At 46.1% G+C, this 21,713-nt stretch overlaps 2 protein-coding genes across 5 annotated transcripts in view; one reads left to right on the plus strand and one right to left on the minus strand.

Annotated features, from left to right (window-relative positions):
- The window catches only part of EIF2AK1 (eukaryotic translation initiation factor 2 alpha kinase 1), a 29,777-nt gene extending 28,978 nt beyond the window's left edge, over positions 1-799 (minus strand). For 3 of the 4 annotated variants that reach the window (XM_049788610.1, XM_049788609.1, XM_049788611.1), the window contains exon 1: positions 615-799. In XM_049788610.1, the coding sequence (XP_049644567.1) occupies positions 615-732 (118 nt within the window). In that variant the 5' untranslated portion in view covers positions 733-799. The remainder of the gene's footprint in view (positions 1-614) is intronic. The other variant, XM_049788612.1, reaches the window with a different exon arrangement.
- The window catches only part of USP42 (ubiquitin specific peptidase 42), a 204,892-nt gene that overhangs the window by 125,934 nt on the left and 57,245 nt on the right, over positions 1-21,713 (plus strand). The window lies entirely within an intron of this gene.

The raw sequence follows: 21,713 nt of genomic DNA on the forward strand, positions 1-21,713 counted from the left end.
AGATAGCATTTGCCTTGCATGCGACCGACCTGGGAGAGACTCGGTTCGATTCCCGGCGCCCCGTATGGTGCCCCAGCCTGCCAGGGCGATGTCTGAGTGCAGAGCCAAGAGTAATCCCTGCACACTGCTGGATGTGTCCCCCAAAACCAATCAATTAATAAATCAAGCAATAAAGTTTTAAAAAATGTTTTTCCTGGGCCCGGAGAGATAGCACAGCGGCGTTTGCCTTGCAAGCAGCCGATCCAGGACCAAAGGTGGTTGGTTCGAATCCCGGTGTCCCATAGGGTCCCCCGTGCCTGCCAGGAGCTATTTCTGAGCAGACAGCCAGGAGTAACCCCTGAGCACTGCCGGGTGTGGCCCAAAAACAAAAAAAAAAAAAAAAATGTTTTTCCTGCTGCTCCAGCATATAATGCAAAAACCAAGCCTGGCAGCTGCGTGTCTGCGACGGTGCCGCCGAGGAAGCCTCTGCAGAGCCATGGGAGAGTGCTTCACGCAATGCTAACAAGCGGGGGCCGACGCCCCAAACCCGATGCCAGCCCAGAGAACCCCTGCAAGGATGCATGCAGCCCGGGCCTTGCAGAAGGTGGTACCCGGGGAGGGGGAGGGTCTCTCACCGTCGTACTTGGGGTCCGAGCCCTCGGCCGGGAAGTCGATGGCAGGCGGCGCCATCGCCCCCTTGGCCCCATCGTCCGCGGCCTCGCACTCTGAGTCGGCGGGGTCCCCCCCCTGCATCGCGGGGGGCAGCCGGGCCCGCCCGCTGGCCCCGCACCACGACAGTCCGTCCACTCGTCTCACTCTCTGGTCCCCACCGGATCCGGAAGTCGACCCTTGGATAGAGGCGGAAGTAGGGACCTCAAGGGGCGGGGACTTGCTGCAGCCCCGCCCCTCCATTCTTCAGGAAAGAGATGATTGGTTGATCCGAGCGGTGCTAGGTGTGGGCGGGAAGTGTGATGGGGCGGGCCTTTTAAGGCTGGGCGGAAGTGGGAGCCAGCTCCCAGGTCTTCAAATCTTTATCTGCCGAAGCCCGGAATCAACTAACTCTCAAGCCCAGATCCGGGTGCCAAGAATCAGGTGCCTGCAGAGATTCTAATCCAGAAGTTTCCTTTTTTTTCGGCTAAAACAATGTTTGCCTTTCCTTTCCATGGCTTTGCAGGCTGGTAACCCTGGTTTTTCTTGTTTTGTTTTGCTTTGGTTTTTGGGTCACACCTGGCCACGCTCAAAGGTTACTCCTGGCTCTATGCTCAGAAGTCGCTCCTGGTAGGCTCAGGGGACCATATGGGATGCCGGGATTCGAACCACCGACCTTCTGCGTGCAAGACAAACGTTTTACCTCCGTGCTATCTCTTCGGCCCCTGTAACCCTGGTTTGAATCCTAACAGCAGCAGCACCAGGAGTGACCCCAGGCTCATTTTCAGAAGTGAATTTCAGAAGGCTTAAAATGTGAAGCCTCTCCCCACCCAAACACCTGGGGGCTTCCCAAAACATACCCAAGCGAAAACCCATCCTTAGAAGCTGTCTCTGATGTCAGCTGTCCTACACAGTGTTGTAGACGCCTACTTTTGGGAAATTACAGATCAGATAACACTGCTAAAATAAAATCAGGGGGGCCAGAGAGATAGTAGGGCATTTGCCTTACATGCAGAAGGATGATGGTTCAAACCTCAGCATCCCATATGGTCCCCGAACCTGCCAGGAGCGGTTTCTGAGCGCTGCCGGGTGTGACCCAAAAATCAAATAATAATAATAATAAATAAAATCAGGGGCCAGAGAGATAGCATGGAGATAAGGCATTTGCCTTGCATGCAGAAGGACGGTGGTTCGAATCCCAGCATCCCATATGGTCCTCCGAGCCAGGAGTGATTTCTGAGCACAGAGCCAGGAGTAACCCCTGAGCTCTGCCGGGTGTGACCCAAAAACAATAAAATAAAATAAAATCAGATCTCAGGCTTTAAAAAAGGAGAGCAAGTTCAAAGAGCTAATATCTGGTATGCATATGGTTCTTTCTAAGCTCCATCTCCTGAATTGTGTGGACTCCAGGAGCACTGTCAGAAGTGGCCCTAGTGTCCATAAGCGTATCTCTGGTTTTACCTGGCCTGGTATTACCAGGAGTGGGCCTTGGACCTCCCAAGCATTGCATGGGAGTCCCTGACTCCAACCCCCCACTTACAAATAAACAGATCTTGGACCTCTACCTTAGCACACTGTAAAAAACAATATAGTTTGGTTTGTTTTTATTTGGAGCCATGACCTTCGATGCTCAGGGGCAAGGGTTCTTGCATCCCCAGCTAAGTATTACTTTGAAATTATTGTCTGTAGAGTCATACTGAATACTTTCAGCCTGAGAGAAGTAATTAAGAAGATCAGAGTTCTCCTAATCCAAAGATTACTGGTAGGCATGGCTCTCGGGTCTGCTGATATGAAGAGCACTGACTGATTTATTATTGTTTGGAAAGTGCAGAGCCAAGAGTAAATCCTGAGAGCTTCTAGGTGTGGTTTCAAAATAACAAAAAAAAAAAAAAAAGGGCCGGGAGAGATAGCACAGTGGCGTTTGCCTTGCAAGCAGCCGATCCAGGACCAAAGGTGATTGGTTCGAATCCCGGTGTCCCACATGGTCCCCCGTGCCTGCCAGGAGCTATTTCTGAGCAGACACCCTGAGCACCGCCGGGTGTGACCCAAAAAAAACAAAAAAACAAAAACAAAAAAAAAAAGTGCAGATACTTATATCTTTTTTTTTCTTTTTTAATTTTTGGGTCACACCCGGCAGCACTCAGGGGTTACTCCTGGCTCTATGCTCAGAAATCGCTCCTGGCAGGCTTGGGGGACCATATGGGATACCAGGATTCAAACCACCGTCCTTCTGCATCTAAAGCAAAAGCCTTACCGCTGTGCTATCTCTCCGGCCCCAGATACTTATATCTTATCAGAAGATTTCAGAAAAAAATTTTGTTTGTTTTTTTGGGGGACTACACTCAGTGGCGCTCTAGGGTTACTCAAGGTGCTATTGCTCTGGTCCCTAATTCTTTTTTAGGAAAATATAATTTTATTTGGGGAGTTCTTCCTTTACTTTTTTTGTTTGGGCCACACCTGGCTTACTTCTGACTCTGCACTCAAGCATCACTTCTGGAGGGGCTTGGGGAATATGGGGTGCCAGAAATTGAACATATGTACAAGTAAGCACCCTTTCCATACTCTTCAGACTCATGGAACAAAATAGTTGGGTTTTAGAGTTTTTGGTTTTGGGGCCACACCCAATAGCATTCAAAGGTTACCCTGGCTCTGTGCTCAGAAATTATTCCTGATAGTCTTTGAGATCACGCTGGGTCAGCCATATGCAAGGCAAATACCCTACCCATTGAGCTATCACTCTAGCCACATTTTTTTTTATCAAAACCATTGTAATTTTTTTTTTTATCAAAACTATTGTAATTTACAAAGTTCTTCATAGTTGGGTTTCAGGCATACAATAATTCAGGTACAATCTCACCGCCAGTATCAAACTCCTTCCACCAATATTCCAGAGTGCATTCCATGCCACCACCATCAACTGCCCCCTAGCCTGCCACCATAACAGGTGCTTTCTTTTTGTTTTATTTTTGGGCCACACCCAGTGATGCTCAGCGGTTACTCCTGGCTATGTGCTCAGAAATCGCCCCTGGCTTGGGGAGCCATATGGGACGCCAGGGGATCCAACTGCAATCCATCCTAGGCTAGCACATGCAAGGCAGATTCCTTACCGCTTGCACCACTGCTCCTGCTTCTAACAGGTCCATTTTGTTTTGATTGTTAAGTTTGAGTTTCATAATTTAATTGTGTGGACTCTGGCTAGGATATTTAGTTCTGTCCTTTTATTTATTTATTTATTTATTTATTTATTTATTTATTTATTTATTTATTTATTTTGGTTTTGGGGTCATACCTGGCAGCTCTCAGGGGTTACTCTTGGCTCTGTGCTCAGAAATCACCCCTTGCAGGCTTGGGGGAATCTTGGTGGAATCACATAAGATGCCAGGGATTGAGCCTGGGTCTGTCCTGAGTTGGCCGCATGCAAAGTAAATGCCCTACCACTGTGCTATCACTTCGGCCCCAAATTCTGTCCTTTCTGGTTTTTTTTGGTTTTTGGGTCACACCCAGCAGCACTCAGGGGTTACTCCTGGTTCTGTGCTCAGAAATCACTCCTGGCAGGCTTGGGGGAAGCTTGGGGGAATCATATAAGATGTCAGGGATTGAGCCTGGGTCTGTCCGGGGTTGGCTGCGTGCAAAGTAAATGCCCTAGCACTGTGCTATCACTCCGGCCCCAAGTTCTGTCCTTTTTTTTTTTTTTTTTTTTGGTTTTGGGATCACACCCAGCAGCACTCAGGGGTTACTCCTGGTTCTATGGTCAGAAATTGCTTCTGGCAGGCTCGAGGCAAACACCTTACCTCCATTCCATCTCTCTGGCCCCGAGTTCTGTCCTTTCTTAACACCACCAGTGCACCTAAGACCTCTTGGCCTTTGTCCCCTATATTTTCATAATTGTACTTCTCCTCCACTCAATTTCTTTCCTTCTCCTCACTATACTCTGGGGCCTAAAGTGGTCTCAACTCCCATTTAAACCACTGCATTTGTTTATCCAGATATTCTAAGTACCACATATAAGTTATATCACTGCGTCTTTATCCTTCTTCTTCTTGCTTACTTCATTTAACGTAATATCTTCCAGTTACATCCATGTTGCAGCAAATTAAGTGTTGTATCAGGGCCGGGAAGGTGGCGCTAGAGATAAGGTGTCTGCCTTGTAAGCGCTAGCCAAGGAACGGACCGCGGTTCGATCCCCCGGCGTCCCATATGGTCCCCCCAAGCCAGGGGCAATTTCTGAGCACTTAGCCAGGAGTAACCCCTGAGCGTCAAACGGGTGTGGCCCAAAAACCAAAAAAAAAAAAAGTGTTGTATCATTCCTTATAGTTATATAGTATTCCATTGTATATAGGTACCACATTTCATAATCCACTCACCTCTTGTTGGACCTCTAGGTTGATTCTAACTCTTAGCTATTGTTACTGAGTGTAAAGTTGTTTTTTTGTTTTGTTTTGTTTTGTTTTAGGCCACACCCAGAAGTGCTCAAGGGTTACTCCTGGCTTTGCATTCAGAAATCACTCCTGGCAGACTCAGGGGACCATATGGGATGCCAGGGATTGAACCCAGGTAGCTGCATGCAAGGCAAATGCCCTACCCATTGTGCTTATCACTCCAAACCCAAAATATAAAGTAGTTTTCATTAAAAAAGAAGTTACTAGGGGCCAGAGAGATATCATGGAGGTAGGACATTTGCCTTGCATGCTGGGTGTGACCCAAAAACCAAAAAAAAAAAAAAAGTTTATATTCAGAGCCAGAGAGATAGTACAGCATATAGGGTGCTTGCCTTCCATGTTGTTTGATCCCCAGCATCCCATATGGTCCACTGAGCCCTCTAGAAGTGATTCCTGAGTGCAGAGCTATGAGTAAGCCCTGAGCACTGCCTTGTGTGCTCCTGCCCTCAAATGTGGATCTCATTTTGATGGAAAAATAGCTCAAACTCACCTTTGTAAGACCAAGAACCACTTCAAGAAAAATTTATGTCAATAGACATACCGTTGGGCTGGAGTGCTATCACAGTGGTAGGGCATTTGCCTAGCATGCTACTGAGCTAAGACAAACACAGGTTTGATCTGCAGCATCCCATATGGTTCCCCGAGCCTGCCATGAGCAATTTCTAAGCATAGAGCCAAGGGTAACCCCTGAGTGCCTCTGGATGTGGCCCAAAAAGCAAAAAAAAAAAAAAAAAAAATAGACAATCCCTTTACATTATACAAAGTCAAATAATCAAAATGTTGATAACAAGAGAATATTCATTAATGTAGTCAAAAGCTCTGGAATAAATCCAAATTTATTTGATTTGTAAAATCAAATATTGCAGTTAGGGCAATAAAATCCTAAATGATCATTATAAAATTTGAGAAATAATCACATTCCTCTTTTAATTTCCATAGTCACATAACATCTGCTTGCTTGTGTGTTTGGGGGTATGAGAGAATTAAACCAAGGTCCTCACACAAGCCAAGCAAGAGCTCTACCATCAAGTCACAATGTTTGGTTCTTTAGTATCTAGTTTTCTCTGCTTTACAGGCTTCTGTATCAGTGTCCTAGACAGAGCCTCTCTTTCTACACACATAAGCTCACGTCACTCCATATTCTCCCAGGAGATAACCATATGCTGTATTATCACTTTACATATCCTCCATAAGCTGGCAACTCCCAGAAGTATCTCTGTAGCACAGACTTGCATGTAAGCTCAAATGCAGTTCAAAAATTGTTTGCAGTTCAAATTTTTCAAAACTCAGTACCTCCTATTCCACTGAAAGCTTGTTTTCCCCTTCCATCTTTTGTTTGTTTGTTTGTTTGTTTGTTTTGGGGTCACACCTGGTGGTGCTCAGGGGTTACTCCTGCCTTTGCGCTCAGAAATCGCTCCTGGCTGGCTCCAGGTGACCATATGGGATACCGGGATTCGAACCACTGTCCATCTTGGGTCAACTGCATGCAAGGCAAACGCCCTACTGCTGTGCTATCTTTCCAGCCCCTCCCTACCATCTTTACTCAAGTTTATGCCACACTGCACCACCTTGTCCAAGCCCCAAACCTGAGCAACAGCTTATATAGTCACAATATAGTCTATAGTCACAATCCATAAGCTGCCTACAAGTTCATAAAATTAATAAAAACTGGGAGTAGAGAGATAATACAGTAGTAGACTGCTTTTCCTGCAAGCAGCTAATTTGAGTTCAAGTCCCAGCATCTCATATGATCCCCTGAGCACCATCAAGAATGATTCCTACAACAGCGATTACCACTATCACACCTTTACTATATTTTTTTACTCTTATCCTTTAAGGAAAAAAAAAATTCAACTTACTGAACTTAAAAACAAATAACTGTAGTAGAATGACTGTCTCGAATACAGGCAGGAAATGGGAAGGGGAGGGGGTAATGTTACACTGGTGAAAGGGGGGGTGTTCTGGTTATGACTGTAACCCAACTATGATCATGTTACTTAAATAAAAAATATATTAAAGAAAAGTTGGATCCAGAAAAAAAAAAAAAAAGAATGATTCCTGAGTATAAAGCCAGGAATAAACCCTGAGTACCTGTGTTTGTTTTTGGGTCACACTCGGCAGCACTCAGAGGTTACTCCTGGCTCTTGCCCTCAGAAATCGCTCCTGGTAGGCACAGGGGACGACTATATGTGATGCAGAAAATTGAACCTGGGTCCATCCTCAGTTGGCAGCATGGAAGGCAGATGCCCTATCGCTGTGCTATCACTCCAGCCCCCCAAAAGAATTTTTTTTTTTTTGGTTTTTGGGCCACACCCGGCATTGCTCAGGGGTTACTCCTGGCTGTCTGCTCAGAAATAGCTCCTGGCAGGCATGGAGGACCATATGGGACACCGGGATTCGAACCAACCACCTTTGGTCCTGGATCGGCTGCTTGCAAGGCAAACACCACTGTGCTATCTCTCCGGGCCCCCAAAAAGAAATTTTTAATAAATTAAACAGCAACTACAGCATTTAAGCAGCATATGCCCTCACCAAGAAGAAACCCTAAATGGACAATAGACATAGGGAAAGATGCAGAATTTCGACTAGCTAAGGAGCTGGAGTTATAGTACAGTGAAGAGGGCACTTGCCTCACCGGCTAACTCAAGTTCAATTGCTGGCATCCTATATTATCCCCTAAGCCTTGCCAGAAGTAATTATTAATGCAGAGGCAGAAGCAACCCCTGATCATCATCAGGGTTAAACTAGAGGAAAAATAAATTCTGTAGTTTGGTGTCGGAGCTATAGCACAGCAGTAAGGTGTTTTCCTTGCACATAGCCAACAGAGGACAGACCCCGGTTCAAATCCCAGCATCTCATATGGTCCCCCTAGCCTGTCAGAAGTGACTTCTGAGCCCAGAGCCAGGAGCCCTGAGCACTGCTGGGTATGACCCCCAAAAAATAAAAAAAAAAAAAAAGAAAAAAATTCTAATAGTCTGATGCGAATTAGCCAATGAAAGACAATATCAAACTATCACATTTATAGTATTCAAGTTTTTTCCCCCTTTTCTTGTTTTTTGGGCCATACCCAGAAATGACTGGGGCTTTACTCCTGACTCTGCTCAAGGATCATTCCTGGGAGTCTCTTCGAATCACATGTAGTGCTAGGGATTGAACTTGGGGTTGTCCAGGTGAAAAGAGATGCCTTATCCATTGCACTATTACTCTGGCCCCCTAATTCAAGTTTTTAATGCCAGTGAATGGGAAAGAGAAACTATCATACATTGCTGGATGACTATGTAGTCATCATGAATCAAATTGAACAGTGCATACCTGGGAGTCAGTGAGCCCCAAAAGGGTGATTTTATCTGTGCCCAAGTGCTGTCCCTCCTTAAAGCCAACTGTAATCTTACCTGATGGTCAGACCAGCCCACATCTGGGAGGGGTCTGTGGTTGATAACTGATAACAAAGGGGTTGCCTTGGGGGTGAGAGAGGGAGATGCAACAAACAGGCAGCAGGAAGTGATGCAGGTTGGGTGCAGAGAGGCTGTTTTAGCTTAGAAGCCATGTGAGATATGCACATGGCGGTTAGGGCCTTATAATAAAGCTGAATGTCTCCTATAACTTCATGACTGCTGTGGATAATTTTCTCGCTGTTACCCTCAGGTAGTAGGGGCTGCAGGTGTCCGCCTGGGCCGAAAAAGACCGGGCCCGGAGAGATAGCACAGTGGCGTTTGCCTTGCAAGCAGCCGATCCAGGACCAAAGGTGGTTGGTTCGAATCCCGGTGTCCCATATGGTCCCCCGTGCCTGCCAGGAGCTATTTCTGAGCAGACAGCCAGGAGTAACCCCTGAGCACCGCTGGGTGTGGCCCAAAAACCAAAAAAAAAAAAAAAAAAAAGACCTACTTCATCTACTCCATGCACCACCAGTACTATATAACTAATAATTAATATAACACCCAAGGACATACATATAAGAATATTTGTTGCAACATTATAAAATCAAAATTAGAAATAACTTAGTATCAAATAATAAGCAAGGATCACTGTGCTATATTTTGAATATCAGAGACCAATTAGAATTAGCCACGGTTTTTGTTTATGTTTTGTTTTGTTTTGGTCACACCCGGTGGCACTCAGGGGTTATTCCTGGCTCTGGGCTCAGATATTACTCCTAGTACAGGGAACCATATGGGATGCTGGGATTTGAACCACTGTCTGTCCTGGATCGGCTGAGTGCAAGGCAAACACCCTACCACTGTGCTATCTCTCCAACCCCAGAATTAGCCACATTTTATCAAAAATATTGAAAACAGGGGCCGGCGAGGTGGCACTAGAGGTAAGGTGTCTGCCTTGCAAGCGCTAGCCAAGGAAGGACCGAGGTTCGATCCCCCAGCGTCCCATATGGTCCCCCCAAGCCAGGCGCAATTTCTGAGCGCTTAGCCAGGAGTAACCCCTGAGCATCAAACCGGTGTGGCCGAAAAACCAAAAAAAAAAAAAAAAAAAAGAATCTTGAAAACAAAACATGAAAAAGCTTGTATCCCAGGAGTATTTAATACAGCATCATCTCCGCTAATGTCAACAGAGTGCTGTCATGACCTCTCCCTTACCCTACTGAGGGCTTGTATTCATTCAAATTTCATAACAAATTTACAAGCCACATGTTTATAATAGGTAAGAACCTATTAATAGTCTTTTACCTTTTAATAGCCCTTTATCTTTTAATAGGTAAGAACACAGAGACAGGCCCAGAGAAATAGTGAATTGATTTAAGTGCTTGCCTTGCGTGCCTGGTGATTATGATACACACATCCCAGAACCACCAGGATTGATCGCTGAGCACATCATCAAAAACAGTTCCTGGGGCCGGAGAGATAGCGTGGAGGTAGGGTGTTTGCCTTGCATGCAGAAGGATGGTGGTTCAAATCCCGGCAGCCCATATGGTCCCCAGAGCCTGCCAGGAGTGATTTCTAAACATAGAGCCAGGAGTAATCCCTGTGTGAGGCCGGGTGTGACCCAAAAACAAAAACAGCTCCTGTGGGGGCTGTAGCAATATTTTTTTTGGGGGGTCACACCTGGCAAAACTGAGGGATTACTCCTGGCTCTACGCTCAGAAATTGCTCCTGGCAGGCAGGCTCAGAGGACCATATGGGCTGCCAGGATTTGAACCACCGTCCTTCTGCATTCAAGGCAAACACCCTACCTCCATGCTATCTCTCCAGCCCAGGGGCTGGGCATTTGCCTTGTACATGGCCAACCCAGGTTCCATCCCCAGCATCCATATGGTCCCCTTAGTTGGCCAGGAGTGATTTCTGAGTGCAGAGCCAGGAGTAACCCTGAAGCACGGCCAGGTACAGCCCCAAAACAAAACAAAACAAAAAAGCAATTCATGAGCACAGAGAGTGATAGCAATAGTGAGAGGGGGAAGGCACTAAACACTCTGCTCAGGTTCCCTCAATCTGTAGGAGATACAGCCAGAATTTTGTTTTGATTTGTTTTCTACCTGGCAGTGGTCAGGGGTTACTCCTGGCTCTGCACTCAGGAACCAGACCTGGTGTTGGGAGACCAGAGAAGTTCCAGGTTTGACTGTAGCCTCTGAGCAGGATGTGGGTTGTGGGTGTGTTCCCAGGTTCAACTGTAGCCTCTGAACAGAGGTGTGTGTGTGTGTGTGTGTCTGGTGGTGCTTTGGGACCACATGTGATGACAGAAATTGGATTGAATTAGGGTAGGCAAAGCAAATATTAACCCCTGTATTATATCTCTGGACCCAGCCAGGATTTCTTTTATACAACTTCCATTGTTAGCTGTATTTTTATAAGTGTGTGTGTGTGTGTGTGTGTGTGTGTGTGTGTGTGTGTGTGTGTGTGTGTGTTGGAAGGGGTCACACCCAGTAGCGCTCAGAAATTGCTCCAGGCAGGCTTGGGGGACCATATGGGATGCCCGGGATTCAAACCATTGTCCTTCAGCTTGCAAGGCAAACGCCCTACCTCCATGCTATCTTCCCGGCCCCATGTATTTTTATAACTTTTTTGTGATTTATCCCAACATATAACACAAAACCCACACTTTTTTTTTGGTTTTGTTTTTGGGTCACACCCGGCAGCACTCAGGGGTTACTCCTGGCTCTACTCTCAGAAATCACTCCTGGCAGGCTTGGGGGACCATATGAGATGCCGGGACTCGAACCACGGTCCTTCTGCATGCAAGGCAAACACCCTACCTCCATGATATCTCTTCAGCCCCAAAACCCACACTTTTTTTTTTTTTTGGTTTCTGGGTCACCCCCAGTGGTGCTCAGGGGTTACTCTTGGCTCTGTGCTCAGAAACTGCTCCTGGCAGGCACAGGGGACCATATGGGATGCCGGGATTCGAACCACCATCCATCCTGGATCAGCTGCTTGCAAGGCAAACACCTTACAGCTCAAAACCCACACTTTTAAAGTGTATGATTGCAAAGTTTTTGGTTTATCTTTATAACCATCACAACCTTTTTGTTTTCTTTGCTTTTGTTTTTGGTTCACATCCAGTGGTGCTCAGGGATCACTCCTGGTGGGGCTTAAGGGACCATACGGGGTGCTGGGAATAGAATTTGCTCACCTCTGTGCCAGGCAAGCACCTTCCCTGCTAGACTATCTCTCCAGCCCTAGCACCCTGATGTTACAACGCTTCCATAACTTCAAAACGATTGTTCCTGGGGCCCTGCATAACTTGTAACCTCATAACCTTCACCTCTCAATGAATTTTATTAGGCTCTAGGCCACACCCAGTGGTGTTCAGGGCTTACACCTGGCTCTTCACTCAATGCTCATTCCAGTGGAGCTTGTTGGACTACATGGAGTGGAGAGGATCAAACCTGGTTAGGATGCATGCAAGACAAGCACCTTGCCTTTTGTACTATTGCTCCAGCCCCTAAAATTTAGTCTCTGGCCCCAGAAATTGCATATTTCTAATCACACTCCTCATTCCTCAATATAAGGACCAAATTCTATTTTACCCTGTTCCCCCCAAATCCTTCTAGCCTGCCCTATCACAGTTTAGTAATATCCTCATTTCTTTTCCTTTAGCCTAGGTGCTTGCTGAAATAAAGCACCTTTTTTTGCAGGGTAGAGTGTGGTTTTCGGGCCACACCCGGAGAGTGCTCGGAGGTTACTCCTGGCTCTGCACTAAGAAATCACTCCTGGTAAAAATCACTCGGGGCACCATATGGGATACCCGGGATCGAACCCAGGTCAGCCGCGTGCAAGGCGGGTCCTGCTCCCCGCCCTATGTAGAACTGTTCCCCGAAGTCGTCATTTTCTCCGCCGATATCCCTGAGCCGCCGATGTCGCCCTCTCCCTCAGCCTGTCGCTCTCAACCTCGGGCAGATTGTCCCCTGGAGCCACCTAGCCAGACACTGCAAAAAAATGTCAACAAATAAGCGGCTCGCAAAGGACCCGGAAGTGGAGCTCGCAAGGCGGAAAAGGCTCCCGCGGCGGCCAATCGCGTGCCGCCGTAAGGGCGGACCCTACTAAAGCCAAGGATTGGCTGAGCCGGAGCAGGCGCACTACTGCACTCACGCTCCAGGGAAGGGTGCGGAAGTACCAGCAGCCGGGTCTGGCCAGGGACGGACACAGGGGCGGGGCTTGTGGGGGCGTGGTAACTGGGCGTGGTTTTGTGGTTGCGGGGCGGGGCTTTGGGTGCTACACCTGTCAGGAAAGGTTGGTATTTTTTAATAAATTATCTTTATTTAAACACCGTGATTACAAATATAATTGTAGTTGTATGATTACAGTCATGTAAAGAACACCCCCCTTCACCAGTGCAGGATTCCCACCACCAATTTCCTGGATCTACCTACTCCCCACCCCACCTACACCTGTACTCGAGACAGGCTTTCTTTTTCCCTCATTCATTCACATTGTTATGATAGTTTTCAGTGTAGTTATTTCTCTAACTGCACTTATCACTCTATGTGGTGAGCTTCATGTCATGAGCCACACCTACATGGGAAGATGGGGGGAAATAAGGGTTGGGACAGAGGCAGTAAAAGATTAGAAATGAGATATGTAGGGCAGTATCAAGGTCACAATACAAGATGGATGTTATGGATATATAAAATTTATGCATACAATACTATCAATAGGAAAACAAGGAGAAAAAAATTTCAGTGACTGTCCCTACATAAACCAGTGCTAGAACAGCCCGCCCTCCTCCCAAAGCACATTCCCATTAGTGTAGGAAGAGGAAGGGGGGAAACCTGAGGACCACTAAGAGTCCACCTGAACCCACTTCTGGCCATCTGAGCTGGCACCCAGGGAAGGCCTGGAGTCAGGGGAAAAAGACAAGTACAGCACAGGGTCACGTGCTTTGCTACTATAGACAGTTTCAAACAAAACCCCCAATTAGGGAACGCAGTGGCCTAGGTTCAATCCCTGGCATCCTCACAGTTTCCTGAGCTCACCAGGAAATCTTGGTCCCTGTACTCACCAGAAGGAGAAAGTTAACCCTTGCCAGCCAACAGGGTCGACACATTTATGAAGATACATAAATGTTGATGAATAGATAACGGTATGTTTCATATATTTGTGTAAGCATTTGCACAGGTCTTGAGTGAAAATTCAACTTATTATCAACTTATTTAGAGGTTATACTTTTATTTTTATTATTATTATTATTTTTTTTTTTTGGTTTTTGGGTCACACCCGGTGACGCTCAGGGGTTACTCCTGACTATGCGCTCAGAAGTCGCTCCTGGCTTGGGGGACCATATGGGACGCCGGGGGATCGAACCGCGGTCCATCCAAGGCTAGCGCAGGCAAGGCAGGCACCTTATCTCTAGCGCCACCGCCCGGCCCTATATTTTTATTTTTTATTGTTTTTATGCTATACTATACATTATTCCACACTTGTTTTTTTTTTTTTTTTTTTAGGGGGGTCTTTGGGCCACACCGGGTGACGCTCAGGGGTTACTCCTGGCTATGTGCTCAGAAATTGCTCCTGGCTTGGGGGACAATATGGGACGCCGGGGGATCGAACCGCGGCCTGTCCTAGGCTAGTGCACACAAGGGAGAAGCCTTACGCCCTGCGCCACAGCTCCAGCCCTCACACTTGCTTTTTAGCTTTTTATTTTATGGTTAGTTTCCTGGTATCTCCGTTCTTTTTTGTTTTCCCTGTGTCAAAGATTACACCCAGGGCCTCCTAGATGTGAGGCATGTGCTCTACCACCAAACCACATCCCCAACACATTCTACTTTACTCAGAGATGAGTATTAGAAGAGAGTAGGGAGAACCAGTAAGAAGTATTTGGGGGCAGAGCAGTCAGATAGCACAAGAATTAAAACACTTATCTTGCATGGTTCACCCAGATTCACATCCCCAGCACTAGGCAGAGCCTCCCTGAGACCACTAGAGGTCACTCCTGAACACAGAGCAGGAATAGGCCCCAGTTCCTGGCAGGTTTGACCCAAAAACAAAACAAAAATAGTATTGAGATCTTCAACAAAGTTATGCCTTTTTTTTTTTTTTGGGGGGGGGGTTCACACCAGGCAGTACTCAGGGGTTATTCCTGGCTCTACGCTCAGAAATCACTCCTGGGAGGCTCGGGGGACTATATGGGATGCTGCCGGGATTTGAACCACCGTCCTTCTGCATGCAAGGCAAACACACTACCTCCATGCTATCTCTCCGGCCCCAAAAGGTATGCATTTTTGGGGGGGTCACATCCGGCAGTGCTTAGGGGTTACTCCTGGCTCTATGCTCAGAAATCGCTCCTGGCAGGCTTGAAGGACCATATGGGATGCCTGGATTCAAACCACTGTCCTTCTGCATGCAAGGCAAACACCTTGCCTCCATGCTATCTCTCCTGCCCCAAGGTATGCATTTTTACTGAACCATAAAGCATAATATAATCTCCTGCCTCTCTTTTCTAGCTGTAAGATGACATTACTGGTACCTGTGTTAGGATCCAAAGTTGAAGGACATGACCACACAATTAAAATAAAGCAAAGCAAAGCTTTATTCTGTCAACCAACAAGCTACAAATGATCGATCAGGGCCACTCCAACAGGAGGCCACCCAGCCCAGGGATCACAAGTCAGATTATATGGGGCTAGAAGCAGAAATTCTTGACATTTATTGGCTGTTGTCTAGAGTGTTTCTAAGGTTTCATTATGTCCTTTTATGGCTAGGTATCTAGAGTGGTATATTATGGTTTATAGGGCCTTGGGGTCTGTGTCATTATTGCTGAGATAGAAACTTAGCCCTTCCATGGAACTTAACCTTGTTAGCCCTAAATAGAAACTTAATTTTAGATTTTTTTCTCTTTATTTTTTTTTAACTTTAGATTGACAAAATGGAGTCCCTACTACTCCAGGCTTCATAGTACCTACCTCCCAACTGCTTGTGATGCTGGTGACTTTTCATATATGCATCACAGTTTGTAGTATAAGCATCACGAGCCTTTGGGTCGGAGAAACCTTCAGAGCCTTGAGACCCTGTGGCATTCCTCATTCCAAAGCTGATTGTTTTGCTTTTTTTTTTTTTTTTTTTGGTTTTTGGGCCACACCCGGTAACGCTCAGGGGTTACTCCTGGCTATGCGCTCAGAAGTCGCTCCTGGCTTGGGGGACCATATGGGACGCCGGGGGATCGAACCGCGGTCCGTCTCCTAGGCTAGCGCAGGTAAGGCAGGCACCTTACCTCCAGCGCCACCGCCCGGCCCCATGTTTTGCTTTTTATTTTGGTTACTTCGTTGGTTTGGGGACCACACTCTGTGGTGCTCTTCCTAACTCTGTACTCAGGAATGATTCCTGGTGTGTTCACGGGACCACACCCTGCGCTAGGAATTGAAGTGGGGCTGGTAGGATGCCAGGTACATGCTTTAACCCTCACACTATGTCTCTGCAGTGTTTTCACTGATTCTTTCTGGGAGCCGGTAAGGGACATCCCCAGATGTAAGAGAAAGGCTTAGGGACCGGAGAGATAGCATGGAGGTAAGACGTTTGCCTTGCATGCAGAATGACTGTGGTTCAAATTCCAGCATCCCATATGGTCCCCCGAGCCTGCCAGGAGCAATATCTGAGCATTGAGCCAGAAGTAACCCCTGAGAGAGAGAGAGAGAGAGAGAGAGAGAGAGAGAGAGAGAGAGAGAGAGAGAGAGAGAGAGAGAGAGAGAGAGAGAGAGAGAGAGAGAGACTTAGCTGAGAGTGGCTTGTTCACACTGGGCTGTGCTGAGTCTACATAGGCACTCTGGGCTCTGCATTCTGCAGCTGTTCCATTTGGCTCCAAATTTGCCCTTCTCCACCCCCAGAATCTCTGCTGCTTCTACTGCATATGTTCCTGAGCCCTCCTTAACAAACCATGGGCCCCTCACACAACACTGGAAGATCCCACAGACTTAATGACCCAGTATGGTCCTCTGGGCTCATGCACTGACTCACTAGGAAGGTCTGGCAGTCACATACATAAGTAAAGGACTTTGCTGCTCAGAGTATCATTGGCTCATTTTGTTTGTTTTTTTGGGTCACACCTGGCAGTGCTCAGGTATTACTCCTGGATTTGTGCTCAGAAATCACTCCAGGCAGGTACAGATGAACGATAGAAATGCTGGGGATTGAACTCGAGTTGGCCATGTGCAAAGCAAATGCTCTCCCTACTATGTTATCACTCCAGCCCATGGAATCCATTTTAAGGAGTCTGATGGACTTCTTTACAGAAGATTCTTCATAGAAACAATTAAGAATATAGTTGTGAAAAAATAAAAGGGGCTGGAGAGATAGCACAGCGGTAAGGCATTTCCTTGCATGCAGAAGGAGAATGGTTCGAATCCCGGCATCCATGTGGTCCCCAGAGCCTGCCTGGGGTGATTTCCAAGTGTAGAGCCAGGAGTAGCCCCTGAGCACTGCCGGGTGTGACCCCCCAAAAATATGTTAAAAAATTATAAGTCTTTGGGACCAAAGAGATAGCATGGAGCTAAGGTGTTTGCCTTTCATGCATTAGGATGATAGTTCGAATCCCGGCATCCTATATGGTCCCTGTGCCTGCCAGGGGCGATTCCTGAGCATAGAGCCAGGAGTAACCCCTGAGCACTGCCGGGTGTGACCCAAAAACCAAAAATAAATAAATAAATAGATAGATAGATAGATAGATAGATAGATAGATAGATAGATAGAATATAGTGTGGAAAATGTTGGCATTGTGAATTTCATTATTTAGTGTCATCCTATACCTAACTGCTGGATAAAAAAGCTATTCTGGGAGCTAAAAGAGCAGATTCCTCTGCCCATGTATTCTAGAGTAAACTCTAAACTGTTGTGTATGTAAATATTTTAGGGGATTACTATGTTACTCACCCTAACCTGATTGGTGATTGTGCCCTACCCTAGGGTGTGACCCGGCATTCTGCCCCCACCCTAGGGTAGTACCTGATTCTGCTTCCACCATTGGTTGGCATCTGATCCCACCATTGGGTGGTACCTGATTCTGGGGGATAAAAACAAGGGTCTGTGGAAGGCAGAGGCTTTTTTGCTGGAACTGAGGCTGAGTCTTTGGACTTCAGTCTTGTCCACCGAATAAAGCGAATATTTCCACGAGCCTGACTGTCTGCAAGCTGTTTACCCGCCGTTTCACCTCAGAACCGTCGGCTAGACAGGGTGGCAGACGTGTGCTCCGAGCTGAAGGAGAAAGACCTCATCCTCCATCCCTCCATCAGTCAACCTCTTCAGGGGCTGACTTGCAACATAATGGCACCCAAACAGGCTGAACCTGGACCCTCAATAACTGTAAGTGAAATACTTCATTGGAAATTTCCTCTGCTGACCATTAAATGGTTTCTGTGGTTAGTCATGTGGATTCTGCCACCCTTTTTCTTACGAATTGGTTCTCTAGTCTACAAGTGGATTATTCCATTTTGTTTAAAACTAATTGGTTTTCATCTAAGGACAATCACTGCAGTTGGATGGTTGTGGTCTATATTTCAAATGAAAATTGCATTGTCTCCAGCCATCATAGTTTGTGGAATTTCTGTGTTGGCTCATGTTATTACTGTGAGCATAGTTATTGGCTGGTATTTAGAAAATAGAAAGTTTAGGGGCCGGAGAGATAGCATGGAGGTAAGGCGTTTGCCTTTCATGCAGGAGGTCATCGGTTCGAATCCCGGCACCCCATATGGTCCCCTGTGCCTGCCAGGAGCAATTTCTGAGCCTGGAGCCAGGAATAACCCCTGAGCACTGCCAGGTGTGACCCAAAAACCAAAAAAAAAAAAAAAAAAAAGAAAATAGAAAGTTTAGAAATGGTGAGGCTAAAACAAGTATGGATAATAAGGAAATCTATCTGACAAAAACTCAGACCAAGGTGCAGGCGGATGAATCCAGCCCCACCATCAACAATATAGAAATTATTGCTGGAAGAAAAACAACTCGGAATGTTAAGCCTGATTCTAGTGAATCGCTTGACAGTAGTGACTCAGACAATGATCAACCTCCAGTGCTAACTCCAGAAGGGAGGCCTCGTTCTATTCACAAAATTGAATTGCACAGCAGTGCAGATTCAGACGATGAACCACACGCTCGGTCTCAGAGCTCTATTCAGAGTAATTTTGCTAATCCGGCCTCATCCCCTTTACACGGGGTAAATGTTTCTAACTATGTACCCTATCAGATGGAAGAATTAGATCGGTTTAAAAAAGCATGTAAAGAGTATGGGCCAAAATCGCCATACAGTCTGGAGTTACTAAGACTTTGAAGTCATAACTCATCTTGGACTTTGTATGATTTTAGAAGAATCGCTGAAATATGCCTGTTGTCTAAACAGCGAACTGAATGGGAAATGTACTATTCAGAAGGCATAAAAGCTAAATTATATAGCCCGGATGGTACGAAAAAGCAAGTGGCAGGTGTTACTCTATCGTATGAATTATTGATGGCAGAAAATCAATTTGCAAATATTCAGACACAAGCAGCTTTACCTAAGGAAATCTTAAATTTAATTAGGGATACTGCATTGTCATCATGGGAAAAAATTGATTCTAACAGCATTGGTAAAGGAAACTTTTTAAAAATTACCCAAGGCCCTTATGAGTCATATGCAGAGTTTGTAGGTAAGATTAAAGATACTCTGAAGTTGGGGCTGGAGAGATAGCATGGAGGTAAGGCGTTTGCCTTTCATGCAGGAGGTCATCGGTTCGAATCCCAGCGCCCCATATGGTCCCCTGTGCCTGCCAGGAGCAATTTCTGAGCCTGGAGCCAGGAATAACCCCTGAGCACTGCCGGGTGTGACCCAAAAACCAAAAAAAAAAAAATGCTCTGAAGTTACAAATCGAAGATGAGGAGATGAGAAACTTCCTAGTAAAATCTTTGGCTTATCATAATGCAAATTCAGCCTGTAGATTAGTATTGAATACATTAAGTGAAAAGGCAGATGTGAATGATTACCTTTATGCCTGGCGGAATGTCTATGGGGAACCCCAACCCCCACCTCACTTAGACTCAGTACAAACCTTCCCAGTTACCAAGGGAACAATGCCTTACTCCCCTCAGGGACAGGACACTGTAAACCAGGTCTTTGCCCAAAATGCAAAAGGTGTCACCACTGGGCGAAAGATTGCAGATCCAGAAACCTCATTGATAATTGTAGCAAGTCAGCCCATGAAGAGGTTGACTGATGGAGGGATGGAGAATGAGGCCTTTCTCTTCCAGCTCGGAGCACACGTCTGCCACCCTGTCTAGCAGACGGTTCTGAGGTGAAACGGCGGGTAAACAGCTTGCAGACAGTCAGGCGTGGAAATATTCGCTGTATTCGGTGGACAAGACTGAAGTCCAAAGACTCAGCTTCAGTTCCAGCCAAAAAGCCCTGGCCTTCCACATATCCTTGTTTTTATTCCCCAGAATCAGGTACCACCCAATGGTGGGATCAGATACCAACCAATGGTGGAAGCAGAATCAGGTACTACCCTAGGGTGGGGGCAGAATGCCAGGTCACACCCTAGGGTAGGGCACAATCACCAATCAGGTTAGGGTGAGTAACATAGTAATCCCCTAAAATATTTACATACACAACAATTCCCCCATTTGTTTTTAGTAAACAAACAATATTGTCTACAATTATTAAAGGAAAAATTAGTCAATAATAAAAGAGCGGCTGTTTGCATAAGCGCATCACAGGAAAATGTAAAGAAAAACTTCTAACCTAAACACAGGGTGTCTAAAACCAGAAACATGTAACAAGGAATCAACTACAAGCTCCTGAGAAGATAAATCTAAGACGTACATAGATCTTTCGAAGAGACACCAGAAAGGTTGTGTAGCAGGCAAGAAGAAGCACCTTTTCTTTATTTGTTGTTGTTGTTGGTTTTTGGGTCACACCTGGCAGTGCTCAGGAGTTACTCCTGGTTCCACGTTCAGAAATCGCTCCTGGCAGATACCGGCATTCGAATCAATGATGTTCTGCATGAAAGGCAAACGCCTTACCTCCATGCTATCTCTCCGGCCCCATTTTCATTCAAGTTCAGGTAGACCAGAAAGCCCATCTTTGAGGGCAATGAACTAGGCCTTTATTTTGGAAGAAGAGGCACATACACCCTCTGCACAGTGGGGAGCCACTGCAATGATGATCAATAGGTATCTGAACTTAGTCCAAGTTCTTAATCCAGTCTGAAGTCCATAAGATGTCTGAAATTGATGTCGATTATTTATAGATGGGAGCTTAAGTCACAAACCAAAACAAAATGTTTAAGGCAGAGACCCTCCCTGTGTAAATAAACAACTTGAGGGCCTATCCAAAATGGATGGAACCTCCTATAAACCTAGTATTTTGCCTATGATGCGCCCATGCAAAAAACCCTGAGAACAGACAAAAATATCATTTAGGAAATTATAGACAACAATATCTAACTCACAAATCTAAAGTCAAGAAAGCAAAACCTGGGCCCGGAGAGATAGCACAGCGGTGTTTGCCTTGCAAGCAGCCGATCCAGGACCAAAGGTGGTTGGTTCGAATCCCCGTGTCCCATATGGTCCCCCCGTGCCTGCCAAGTGCTATTTCTGAGCAGACAGCCAGGAGTAACCCCTGAGCAATGGCGGGTGTGGCCCAAAAACCAAAAAAAAAAAAAAAAAAAAAAAAAAAAAAAAAAAAAAAGAAAGCAAAACCTTAATGTAATACAACATCGATTCCTAAGATTAAAAACTAAAATAGAAAAACATTAATTACAATAGTCAAAAGAAGTGTAGTACCAAATATAACTTCAAAGGATTACAATTATAGGGAAAATACAAAAGGTGAAATTTCTACAGAGTTCAATAACAATCTGTAAATATGAGAGGTCTGGAACTCCAAAAAGACCAGCAAAAGACACTTGATGGGTCTGGAAAAGCGGGTTGAAGCCTTGTACAGGAGATAACATCAAGCTGAATGAAGAAGGAAGGCCAGTACAGTCATCCATGTGTTGGGGCATCCCCAAGTGTTACATCATTACATCATGAGTTGGTTGGGCTTCTTTTTTTTTTTTTTTTGGTTTTTTTGGGCCACACCCGCTGACGCTCAGGGGTTACTCCTGGCTATGCGCTCAGAAGTTGCTTCTGGCTTGGGGGACCATATGGGACACCGGGGGATCGAACCGCGGTCCGTCCAAGGCTAGCGCAGGCAAGGCAGGCACCTTACCTCTTGCGCCACCGCCAGGCCCCGAGTTGGTTGGGCTTC

This window comes from Suncus etruscus, chromosome 15 (assembly GCF_024139225.1).
Source record: "Suncus etruscus isolate mSunEtr1 chromosome 15, mSunEtr1.pri.cur, whole genome shotgun sequence".
Lineage (NCBI taxonomy): Eukaryota > Metazoa > Chordata > Mammalia > Eulipotyphla > Soricidae > Suncus > Suncus etruscus.